The 12,327-nt window shown below is 42.5% G+C and overlaps 1 protein-coding gene across 2 annotated transcripts in view; it reads right to left on the bottom strand.

Annotated features, from left to right (window-relative positions):
* The window catches only part of cdk14 (cyclin-dependent kinase 14), a 241,305-nt gene that overhangs the window by 130,322 nt on the left and 98,656 nt on the right, over nucleotides 1-12,327 (bottom strand). For both annotated transcript variants that reach the window (XM_034217206.1, XM_034217207.1), the window contains 3 exons: nucleotides 12,108-12,187; nucleotides 4,152-4,246; nucleotides 824-886 (listed from right to left, as the gene is read on the bottom strand). In XM_034217206.1, the coding sequence (XP_034073097.1) occupies nucleotides 824-886; nucleotides 4,152-4,246; nucleotides 12,108-12,187 (238 nt within the window). The remainder of the gene's footprint in view (nucleotides 1-823; nucleotides 887-4,151; nucleotides 4,247-12,107; nucleotides 12,188-12,327) is intronic.

Raw genomic sequence — 12,327 nt, 5'->3', positions numbered from 1 at the left:
GAGTATTTTTGTGTTTTTTAGTTACTATAAGTTACATTTTGAATGCAGGACGTCTACCTGTTACAGAGTATTTCTACGCTGTGGTACTATTACTTTTACTTATGTATAACAACTGAGGACACCACCCTAATACTGTATATGTGGGAACCAGCCGTCCTATGTGGATAGGACTGTTTGAGAGAGGGGCCGGAATGGACCTCTCTTAGAAAAACGTTTTGTTCATAACAGTGTACGTAGGATGTGTGTAGGATGCTAGTGCTGTTAGCCTGCTAGCTCCCAATGGATTCTTATCATACTGATATCTATAATACTACCAACACTATGTTATGTCTTGCTTGCTTTTACATTTAGCCCAAATGCTCATATTATCAAAGCACTTTGATTTGATCTCCTCCAATGACCACTGACCCTGCTGATAGCCAATGAGAATAGAGCCTTACAAGTCTGAACACACTGAACAGCTGAAATGACAATACGATATTTGTCATATTAAGTACACAAGTTGAGTATTGATGAGTAGTGAGGGTTACAGTACTGCATGCTTGTGTGGGTGGTTGTCTGTAGGGACATGGCTTGGAACCGGATGGTCGCCTGTTCAAGTCCTGTTGAGTAGCCCTTGAGCAAGGCACCAAACCCTGCCTGCACCCTGCACTGTAAATATAATCGCTGCCCACCCACTCTAGACATGAATCCTCCATTTGCTCTCATGTTGTGTTCCCGGTGGCAACATCTCCCCTCTTTTCATCTGCACCTTTTGAGCATTTCAATAAATGCTCTGGTTTAACTCCATTTCTTGTGAACAACGTAATAACTCGTGCTGTACCTTCACATTGTCCGGGTGGAGCCCCCCAGGGTGTCTGTCCATGTACTGACACAGGTCTGTGTGCTGCAGAGTCAAAGAGAAAGAGCACAATGTTAAAACAGCAACAAGAGAAAGTGCTCTAGCTTGTTATGGATAAGCATTACGATTGAGAATGTCATTTTGGATTCATATCATTTTGATTAAATATGAGGCAGATTAAGAAAACAAAAACACAGTATATTTTGGTCTGTTTCGTCCATTCGGGAATATTTCCTTCTGAGAATGTGGTATTTTCTAGTGGTGCTTTCCATCTGAGACGTGAGGTGATTTGTTTGAGCTAACCCCCCCGCCTGGCCTCTGTGTTTTGTTAGCAGATTGAGGGTGGAGGGAAATCAAACTGATATTTACAATCCGGCACCAGCGGAGCCTCCTCTGCTGAATAATTCAGACGGACGCTCCCGCATGGACACGTCTGTCTGTCTCACTTCCCCTGCTTCTCTCAGTAATGCATTTCCTCGTTTCCCTCACAATCCCCCGTCTCCTCTCCCTATGTATTTCAGGCTCACCCTGTCAATCATCATTGCCGTTGAGAGGAGAACAACAACTGAGGTTTGAGGCTGGGAAGACGTCTGAATGGAAAACAGCACACAGTGATTTCAGCTCCACACAAGATGATGGATCAACATGGGACAGAACAGCTTGCACTACAACATTTAACCTTCCTGCTGTCCTCGGGTCAGATTTGACCAGTTTCCGTTTTTTTATGTCGGGATAAAGGTACAAAGATGTGATTATATACATTCATAATCATAATCATTTTTGTTTTGGGTTTTATATCATTTGTGGTCTTCTGGGCGTGATTCTGTAAGATCAGCCAACATGTGTGCCTTTTTTAACCCAGAAATGACGTTTGATTTGGTGTAAATTAGGTCTATTGACCATACACTGGTAATAAGGCGGGATAACGTGGGCTTGAAAGGTGTAACACAGATTTGAGTGATTATTTATACTATGCTTTATAAAAGTCAAACCTAGAGGACAGAAGTTGCACAGTTGATAGCAACACAACACAAGGGTTAAGTCACATTCATAATCATTTCCCACCAGGCAGAAAGCACGGAGTTCCTCGTATTAGAATGGTTGTGTTGCATCTCAATTGGAAAACGGACTCAGTCGGTAATATGAATAATCAGAGAGGACATGTCCTCAGGTCACGTCTCACTGACTCTCCTTCAGAAGCCGAGCCTCTGACATGCGTTACATGTACTTAAACACAGTTTTCAGTCTCATTAAATGAAATTAAATGAAGCTGAGGAAGCTGCTTCTGGGGAGAGGTTTAGCCCGCTCAGCGTTTCAGGATCAAACATGGAGCTGAATATCAATGTGGCTGTGAGTGGGTGCATGTGGAGGAGCTCCACACTCACACTTCTGTCCAAAAGAAAAGATTGTTATTACTTTGCTTGCAACACAAAGTTTACCACGAGGAAGCTGAGCTGAGGTTTGAATATTGAATATATTATAATGACTCTTTTCTGCCCCTGGACCTGAGCAACAGTTGACTTTGTTTGGTTTGACTTGAAGAGATGAGGACAGGATTGATTGATCTCTTCATCTCATGAGAGAAAATAGAAGTTCATAGGAAGTTTCACAAAACCCTCACTTTAAAGGGTATTTTATTAAAAAAAAGGTTTTGCTGTGGACTAGTTTCCTGTGTTATTATCACAGACTATAGATAACAAGGGAAGCAGCGACCAAGATGATTTCTGCCCGACAACATGTATATCAATAAACAGATATTTGGAGTACATGAAACCTGATAATGAACAATCAGTCACTCATTTCATTGATATAGCCTGATATAAAACATATGACCTTAGAGGGCTCTACAATGTGTTCAGCCGCCTTACAATCATTTCCTAACGCTTCACAAATCATTACGTTATTCACAAAAATGTATACTATATATTTAAAAAGGTATGCAACATTAAACTGAGCTATGATAAAATATATCATTTTTAAACTCATTTCATGTTACAAAAACTAGTGATAATATAGCATACATTATAGCATGACTTTAATTAGCAAACGGTATTCATTTTAATTTGCAAACAGTCAAAATCTACAATTTATAACTGATGGTTATTATAATTTAAATGTTACTGAAACAACTCTCCAACAACATATATGAAATGTGTGTGTTATACAGATCATCTAATGTAGGCCATAATCATAGATCAGCACAGAACACTGACAGGTGACCTACTTAAAGGGAAGTGAATCAACTTAACCAACGATCACAACTGTATTGTGCTTAAAATATCTGACAGTCACTCCGTTACTACCCTGAAGTTCTAAAGATATCCTGGGTAGCTCCAGACCCTGCAGCCTGATCTCTGCGGCTGGTTGACTTCAGATGGTAAACTGCAGTAGGAAGCCTTCCTGTAGGCCAATAGACTTTCCTTCAACATATTGAAACTGTGGCCTTCCAATCAAATGGCTGCCTGGCTTCCTGAAATAAGACAGAGCATGGATGTTTAAAGAGAACTGGCTACTGCGTTGGAGGCGGGGGCCGCTCATTCCTATTTCAGTTGTTTGGTGGCGCTTGAAATCAAACTGTCTGTCCTGTCTGGAGCAAAGCACCAGATCTACCGGAGAGATCGTGCATCCACAGGATCATCCAATCAAATGAATATAAAGGATCTTTACTCTTTACAACTTTAAGCATTTCATTATTTCAAAAAGGAATTTTGAAGTTGATTTACCTTAAAGAGTCCCTATTCTGCTTGTTTGGGTTTCCCCTCTCCTGCAGTGTGTTCTAATGGTTTTAGTGCATGTAAATGGTCTGCAAAGGCTGAAGTCCCTGTGTTCCTCCAGAGGGACTTTCTCTCTCACACACCCCCCCCTGCCTGAAACGCCTCCATTGGACTCCTTTGTTTATTTCCGGAACATAGTGACATAACATGTGCTGATTTAAAGACATATTATCTCAATGTCAATCGGAAAAGTATTTTTGGGCAAATGGCATCACATGCTTGACATATAAGTTGTATTTCCACCATTTGGCCACTTTGAAAATGTGTTTCAAAGCCCGCTGACTTCCTTCAGGCCTGGCATACTCTGCTCTGCTGTGTCTGGCTGCTGTGGAAAACAGCTCAGACCGCTTTAACACTCTTCAAGTGCCTAATCAACAAAAGTATGGAAATCAAAATATCCAGAGCTCATCTTTCTGTGGGCAGATTATACAACACTGGAAGCAGACACTGAGGTGAATAGAGTCAAGCTAAAGAGACACACATGAGCGTGACCTCTGACCCCTGCGTGTTGAACAAGGTATCAGTGGACCACTCACCACATATTCAAAGACCAGCGTCAGGGTCTCCTTGGTGTGGATGATGTCATGCAGGAGCACGATGTTGGAGTGCTTCAGGCCTTTCAGGAGGGATGCTGCAGAGAACAACAGACAGAGTGTGTGTGAGACAGAGGAGTGTGTGTGTGTGAGCAGAGGAGTGTGTGATCCACGCCTTCATTAGCTGCATCATTAGAATGTTACACGGCCCCCCCTAAGCCTCGCTGCGCACAAACAGGGGATTAAGAAAGATTGAAACTGAGAAAGGAATCACAGAATGGATTATGGCTGTGAGTTCTCACACTCATTTGTCAACACTTTTATGATGCAATGGACATTGTTAATAAGTAGAGCAGTGAGATGGTGTGGGGGGGGGAAGACTTTAAAGCTCACTGAGTCTTACGGTGTGATCGGACTCGCTAAGACTTTCACATGTGAGTCACTTCAGAGTTAAACCTGGAGTACAGTCTGTGCAAATAATACAACAACATATTTATAATTCAAAGTGTCATATGGATGCCGTTTGGAAAGCAGAAGTTTTAATATCATATTTTATGATGACCAATACTAATCCATACACACCTCAACAGTGAGTGATTCATAATACGCTATTACTCCATGATGCATCACAAGTTGTGTTAAATACAAAGCAAGGCAATCATAATGTTTCATTGTTGACGGTAAATAAAGTGTAAAGCATTGTTGATCATGATAATGCAGCACTTTTAAATGCCAAATAATTATGTTTTTGTGTCATGAAGCACGAATGCATTCATTCACTATAACTGGTCTCATAATGCAATGTAGGTGTGTTCTTTATAGATAGTGAAGACATGCTGCTCTATTTGAATGGTCAGCTTTCAGACAGTGTATGTGAATGGTCAGCTTTCAGACAGTGTATGTGAATGGTCAGCTTTCAGACAGTGTATGTGAATGGTCAGCTTTCAGACAGTGTATGTGAATGGTCATCTTTCAGACAGTGTATGTGAATGGTCAGCTTTCAGACAGTGTATGTGAATGGTCAGCTTTCAGACAGTGTATGTTAATGGTCAGCTTTCAGACAGTGTATGTGAATGGTCATCTTTCAGACAGTGTATGTGAATGGTCAGCTTTCAGACAGTGTATGTGAATGGTCAGCTTTCAGACAGTGTATGTTAATGGTCAGCTTTCAGACAGTGTACATGTTAATGGTCAACGTTCAGACAGTGTATGTTAATGGTCAGCTTTCAGACAGTGTATGTGAATGGTCAGCTTTCAGACAGTGTATGTGAATGGTCAGCTTTCAGACAGTGTATGTGAATGGTCAGCTTTCAGACAGTGTATGTGAATGGTCAGCTTTCAGACAGTGTATGTGAATGGTCAGCTTTCAGACAGTGTATGTGAATGGTCAGCTTTCAGACAGTGTATGTGAATGGTCAGCAGTTGTTGATTTACTGTGTGGACGGAACTGTATTATTTAGTTTGTTCGCCATCAAGGAACCAATCTTAAATGTTGAACACCGAACCAAGAGAACAGTGAGAGGCTGAGCTGAGGTTGGCTGATAGTAAAGCTTAATATATCAATGTGACGAGTTTGACCTCTTCATAAAGGACTCGAGATGAGCTAAGCTGTTATTAACCCTCAGATGCCGAGTGACCCTACACTCTTCCATACGTGGGTCAAAAAGGACCCGTATTAGAATAATATGTGTTTTTATGCCATTTTTGGTTAAGAAAAATTACTTATAATAATATTTAGTATTATATTTTGGTTCACACTAGAAATATTTTATATTTTATTTTTCACTCATTTTTTTTTACATTGTGAAAAAAACCGTTTTGAACATATCGATGCAAAGATCTGCGCTATTCTGAGACCCTCATAGTATTCCAGTCCCTTTTCAAACCCTAACCCACTTATGGAAGCTTGGGCTAGCAATACAAAAAAAAAATAAAAATGTAAATGTACATTTAAAATTTGAATGGCATGATATCCAAAACATGTTTTTTGAGGAATAGCTGGAATATGAAATGATAAAAAAATGTAATTACAAAGACACTTCAAGAAAACCACCTCACCGGGTCAAAAAAGACCCACTTATGCATCTAAGGGTTAACTGTGGTCCTCGACATTAGGGTGGCTGGCTTTTATTGAAAATGGAGTCCCTTCTTATTACAATTCACTATCTTTAAGTTCACTGAAGTCATACTCCTTTACAAACAGTCCTTGTAATAGCTTGCTGTAATGGAAAGTGTGTTTTATTTACAATTGGAGCATACGTTTGGTTTGAAATGAACATGTATCAACCACTGGGGGCAGCAAACACTCCACAGCTGCTCAGAAATTAAACCAGGAAAACAAATGCAATACTGAAGATGTTCCTCTATTTGACCCAGAATGTGTGCATGCGACTTACTGCATGTTCAGTACATGTTTTCTGAGAGTGTGTGATGTCAGTCCTGCACTGACAAGTTGGGCTCTGCAGATAATACTCTAGAAATATATGGAAGAATAATATACTGTTGAAAGGTAATTACAGAACATAAATAAGTTGAATGGTTATTGCTGAAAAAATGTGAGGGAAATCAAATGCGGTTTAAATAATATAACTTTAATGATATTCTAAGACTGTAAAAATGTTGGAAAGTCATTGAAGGACTTTTCCACTGCACCCTCATCCATTTATTTGTAAGAAACAGCCTACCACTCTGAGGCTACTTTACTTGAACTTGTCAGGATAATAAGTGTAATTAGACTCGAGCAATACACTAAAAGCTTGTTGAGGCAATTACGGAAAATAACAGACCACTGACCGAAGACATCGGACAACAATAAGGCCTTACAGGGGAAAGTTTCATGAGATCACCCTTGAAAAAGAGATCTTTTGATCTCAAGGGGCTTTCACCTGGTTAAATAAAGGCTACAAACAGGACATAATATGAGAGCAGCATAATGGTGCTCTTTTTATAAAAGAGCAGCATAATGGTGCTCTTTTTATAAAAGGCAGAATGGGATTTGTAGACCATTTGCCAATGGGATTAAAGGATCAAAGACAAGGTTGATTCGAGGGCACGGGAGGGATGGAGGCTCATGCATACATTCATCCTGCACCAGGACCTAAAGGTTCTTTTAAAATCACATCAGCAGGGGTTAGTGCTACAGATACCTCAAAGATTCTGCCATCAGTTTGAAGATCCCCCCCCCCACATATGCACCCAATCTGAGTGTATTCAGCAGCAGCAGTCTGTAATGCTGCTCACATTTCAGCGCTCCAAGCTTCCTGCTCAGTAATTGCTGAATTAGTTCAATTTCAAAGCTGCTCTCTGATCCTCTCATAATGAGAGTATGGACTGTGTGTGTGTGTGTGTGTGTGTGTGTGTGTGTGTGTGTGTGTGTGTGTGTGTGTGTGTGTGTGTGTCTATCAGGTCATCTGTGTGCATCTGGACCCGGTGACGACATTACCTATTGACGCAGCAACCACTGTAAGTTATATTCTTGTTTAATTAGACTTCTCTGTTTCATTTATTCGACTCTGTATAAATTGTTATTGTAGCTTTAACGGCTAAATCGCGTTTGAGAGATTTTAAATCTCAGATCTGCTCAGGCGAAACCTGCTTTATAGGTCTCAGCACTCAAGCCTGCATTAATATAGGCACGGCCAGTCTATTGTCGCCCATCAGCTGTAGATAGTTAACTAATTAGAGGGCCGTGGCCCTACAGCTGTGAGAACTGAGCAATCAGGCGTCCATTTTTGGGTAGCTCTTTCCTGGAGCGTCAGCTTCAGCGTCAGACAGCCGAAGACTGACAAAGACATTGGAGTCCTGCGGGAGTAAGACTGACAAAGACATTGGAGTCCTGCGGGAGTCACGAGGGTGGCAAAGAGGAGGCAAATCCTACTCTGATTGAGCTGGTGTCTTATTTATCTTTTCTTTAGTTTTCTAGCCCCTCATGCTATAATCATGTGTATTTTCTCCATTCCTGTTCATGTGTCTTCTCGCAATTATCACTGGCCCCGTGTATCTCCTAATCGATATAACCGGCCTGCTCTCGTCTATCCCACGTGCTCCACTGAGATCCAACATCTAGTTTCTGGTGGCCTGTGGAATTGCCAGTCAGCTGTTCCTAAGGCTGACTTCATCTCTGGCTACGCCTCCCTGCAGTCTCTGGATTTCCTTGCTCTCACTGAGACCTGGATTACTCCATCCAACACATCCACCCCAGCAGCTCTCTCCACTGCATATTCCTTCTCCCATACACCCAGACCCACTGGCAGAGGAGGTGGCACTGGTCTCCTGCTATCTCCCAAATGGAGCTTTTCCCTCTTCAAGCTACCTAACTTCACTCCTTCCACCTTTGAATTCCATGCCGTCACAGTAACCCATCCTATACAGTTAACCATTGTTGTTCTCTACCGTCCACCAGGCGCCTTGGGGGACTTCTTGGAGGAATTAGATAATCTCCTCTCACTCATCCCTGAAACTGGCCCTCCCGCTGTACTTCTCGGAGACTTCAACCTCCAGACGGGGAAGATAGACGAACTAACATCTCTGTTAACCGCCTTTGCTTTCTCACTGTCTCCGTCCCCCACCGACTCATAAAGCTGGCAATGTCCTTGATCTCATATTCTCAAGGAACTGCTCTACTTCTAACCTCTCTGTAAACCCGCTCCACACATCCGATCACTTCTTCATTTCATTCTCTCTATCCCTTTCCAAACATAACAAACTAATCTCTTCCCATCCTGCACTTGTCCGCCGTAACCTTCGCTCCCTCTCCCCCCTCTACCTTTGCCTCGTCGGTGCTCTCAGCCCTCCCTTCCTCTGATTCGTTCCATCTCCTGCCTCCAAACTCTGCTGCAGAAACTCTCCTCTCTACTCTCTCATCCACTCTGGACTCGCTCTGTCCTCTCACATCTCGGCAGGCTCGTCAGTCCCCTCCTGCTCCCTGGCTAAATGATGCACTGCATGCTAATAGAACCGTCCTTAGGGCAGCAGAGCAGAAATTGTGGAAATCCAAACACCGTGACGACCTCCTAACCTATCAAGCTCTCCTCTCCTCTTTCTCTGCTTCGATCTCTCAGGCAAAAAGCACTTTCTTTCAAGATAAGATCCAATCTTCCTATTCCAATCCTAAAAAACTATTTTCCATCTTCTCCACCCTCTTGGACCCTCCAAAAGCTCCTCCTCCCCCTCCTCACTTCTGTCAAGCGACTTTGTTACCCACTTTGAAAAAAAGGTTGATGATATTCGCTCTTCTTTTTCTGACTCACCTTTACTCACCGCTGGGTCACCAGACCCTCCTTCCACCAACACACTTACCTCCTTTTCCCCTCTCTCTCCAAGTGAGGTTCTTACCCTCATTACCTCTGCCCGCCCTACCACCTGTCCTCTGGACCCTATCCCTTCAAACCTCCTTCAGACTATCGCTCCTGATATTCTACCGTTTCTCACCCATTTCATCAACACTTCTCTAACTTCTGGTCCCTTTCCAAACAGTTTCAAGGAGGCAAGAGTAAACCCTCTCCTAAAGAAACCCACTCTCAACCCGTCTGATGTTATAAACTACAGGCCTGTCTCTCTCCTCCCGTTCCTGTCTAAATCACTTGAACGCGCTGTCTTTAAACAACTCTCCTGTTATCTCCATCAGAACAACCTTCTGGATCCGCACCAGTCTGGTTTCAAGGCAGGTCACTCCACAGAAACTGCTCTCATTGCTGTCACGGAGGAACTGCACACTGCCAAAACTGCATCCCTCTCCTCTGTCATCATCCTATTGGACCTGTCTGCCGCATTCGACACGGTGAATCATCAGATCCTCCTTCGCACTCTCCAAAAACTTGGAGTTTCAGGCTCTGCACTTTCCCTCCTCGCCTCATACCTGAAAGACCGTACCTACAGGGTGACTTGGAGAGGGTCTGAGTCCGACCCTTGTCAATTAACTACGGGGGTCCCTCAGGGCTCTGTTCTTGGTCCCCTCCTCTTCTCCGTGTACACAAACTCGCTCGGATCAGTCATTAGCCCGCATGGTTTTTCTTACCACTGCTACGCTGATGACACCCAATTAATTCTGTCCTTTCCCCGCTCAGAGACCCAGGTCGTTGCACGCATCTCTGCTTGTCTAGCTGACATCTCTCAGTGGATGTCTGCTCACCACCTCAAGCTCAACCTTGACAAGACTGAGCTGCTCTTCCTTCCGGGAAAAGATTGTCCCACTCTTGACCTAACAATCAACATCGGCACCTCAGTTGTTTCCCCGACTCAGACTGCAAGGAATCTGGGTGTGACCCTAGATAACAACCTGTCCTTCACTGTAAACATCGCTGCTACAACCCGTTGCTGCAGATACACGCTTTACAACATCAGGAAGATACGTCCCCAGCTGACTCAGAAAGCGACTCAGGTTCTGGTCCAGGCTCTCGTCATCTCACGCCTAGACTACTGCAACTCCCTCCTGGCTGGTCTACCTGCATGTGCCATCCGACCTCTGCAGCTCATCCAGAATGCAGCGGCTCGTCTGGTCTTCAACCTTCCTAAATTCTCCCACACCACTCCGCTCCTCCGCTCCCTTCACTGGCTTCCGGTAACTGCTAGAATCCACTTCAAGACACTGGTACTTGCTTACCATGCTGCGAATGGATCTGGCCCTTCCTACATCCAGGACATGGTTAAACCATACACCCCAGCGCGTGCACTACGCTCTGCATCAGCCAAACGACTCGTTGCGCCCTCGCTGCGAGGGGGACCCAAGTTCCCATCGGCGAAAACACGTGGGTTTGCTGTCCTGGCTCCAAGATGGTGGAATGAGCTCCCCATTGACATCAGGACGGCAGATAGCTTGCACATCTTCCGGCGCAAACTGAAAACTCATCTCTTTCGACTCCACTTCGAGCGTTAGAACTATTAACGAAGCACTTTTATACTAATAAAGGACTGGCTTACCTAAAGCCAGTTGAGTAGCACTTGAAATGTTTGGCTCTATGAAACCTGATGTACTTATATGATTCTGTTTTCTTCAAGGTTGTGTCTTCCTGGTCGAATGTACTTATTGTAAGTCGCTTTGGATAAAAGCGTCAGCTAAATGCAATGTAATGTAATGTAATATTCTCATTTCAATCCTAATGGCAGTCTGTGTGTAGAGGTGAGTGTTTCTTCTGACAGTTCAGGCGGTACACTGATAGCATCAAGTGCTGCACACACACTCTGTGCTGCTGACAGACATGTAGTACTTTTGAAACCAACAATTGTAGTTAAATATCTATTTTTGTTGTAAAAACATCCATGTAATCAAGTTATTTTTGTCGCCTAGTGAGTCTTTAACAAGTGAAATATGAAATTGGCTATATTCTGAGTTCAGAAAGATTGCAGTAATTCTGGACAATACAAGAAACAAGTGTTGTTCTACTGGAAATAGGTAGACACTATTCCTGGATTTGGCAGGTTTCTTTTTACACTCTAAAATAATCACTATTAGAGTTAAGTAATGGACAAAATTGGAAATGTTGTAAATTACCTTGATTTTAGATCATCCGTTAAATACTGAACACTCAAAGTGCATTATAAAATGCATTATAACATAAACAAAACATAATTATTGTAATGATATATATATAAAAATGTTATACAAATGTTTTACTGGTGATATCAATATTTGCAATATATAATCTTATATTGGACAATTTACTTATTACATTACAAAATCTTCTTGAGTCTTTTTATTGCACACTCCTTCTAACATTTTACTTCTATGTAAATATTTGTATTACATTTTTTAACGTTAAATTATATATTGTTTTAATTTTAAAACAAAACTCTGATTGTGTAATTATGGAGATGGCTGCTTTTGACACATATTGAAAAGTAATAGGATTACTGACTGTTATTTTCAGGAGATATTCCACCTACTAGTCCATAGCCCTTTTCTCAATATAGTGTTCAATACATTCCCACAGTCAGTCAGTGAGTCACCGCCCATCCCCTCACCCTCTCGTATGGCGGTGAAGGGCGTCCCCTCCTCCTCCTGCAGACGGATCACCTTCAGAGCCACCAGCTTCCCATTCACCCTGAAACATGGAAACAATATGTAAATCCTGAGTTTTCTTGTGACATGAAAAAAAGAATCTATTAAAATCTGTGAAGCCGGAGAACAGCAAAGATCAATGAAATGTAATTTAGCAGCAGTGGAGTGAGGCTGCAGGATTAC

Source organism: Gymnodraco acuticeps, unplaced genomic scaffold, assembly GCF_902827175.1.
Source record: "Gymnodraco acuticeps unplaced genomic scaffold, fGymAcu1.1, whole genome shotgun sequence".
NCBI classification, from domain to species: Eukaryota; Metazoa; Chordata; class Actinopteri; order Perciformes; family Bathydraconidae; genus Gymnodraco; species Gymnodraco acuticeps.
Note: the sequence above shows the minus strand (reverse complement) of the source record. Positions and strands in the feature narration are given on the sequence as shown.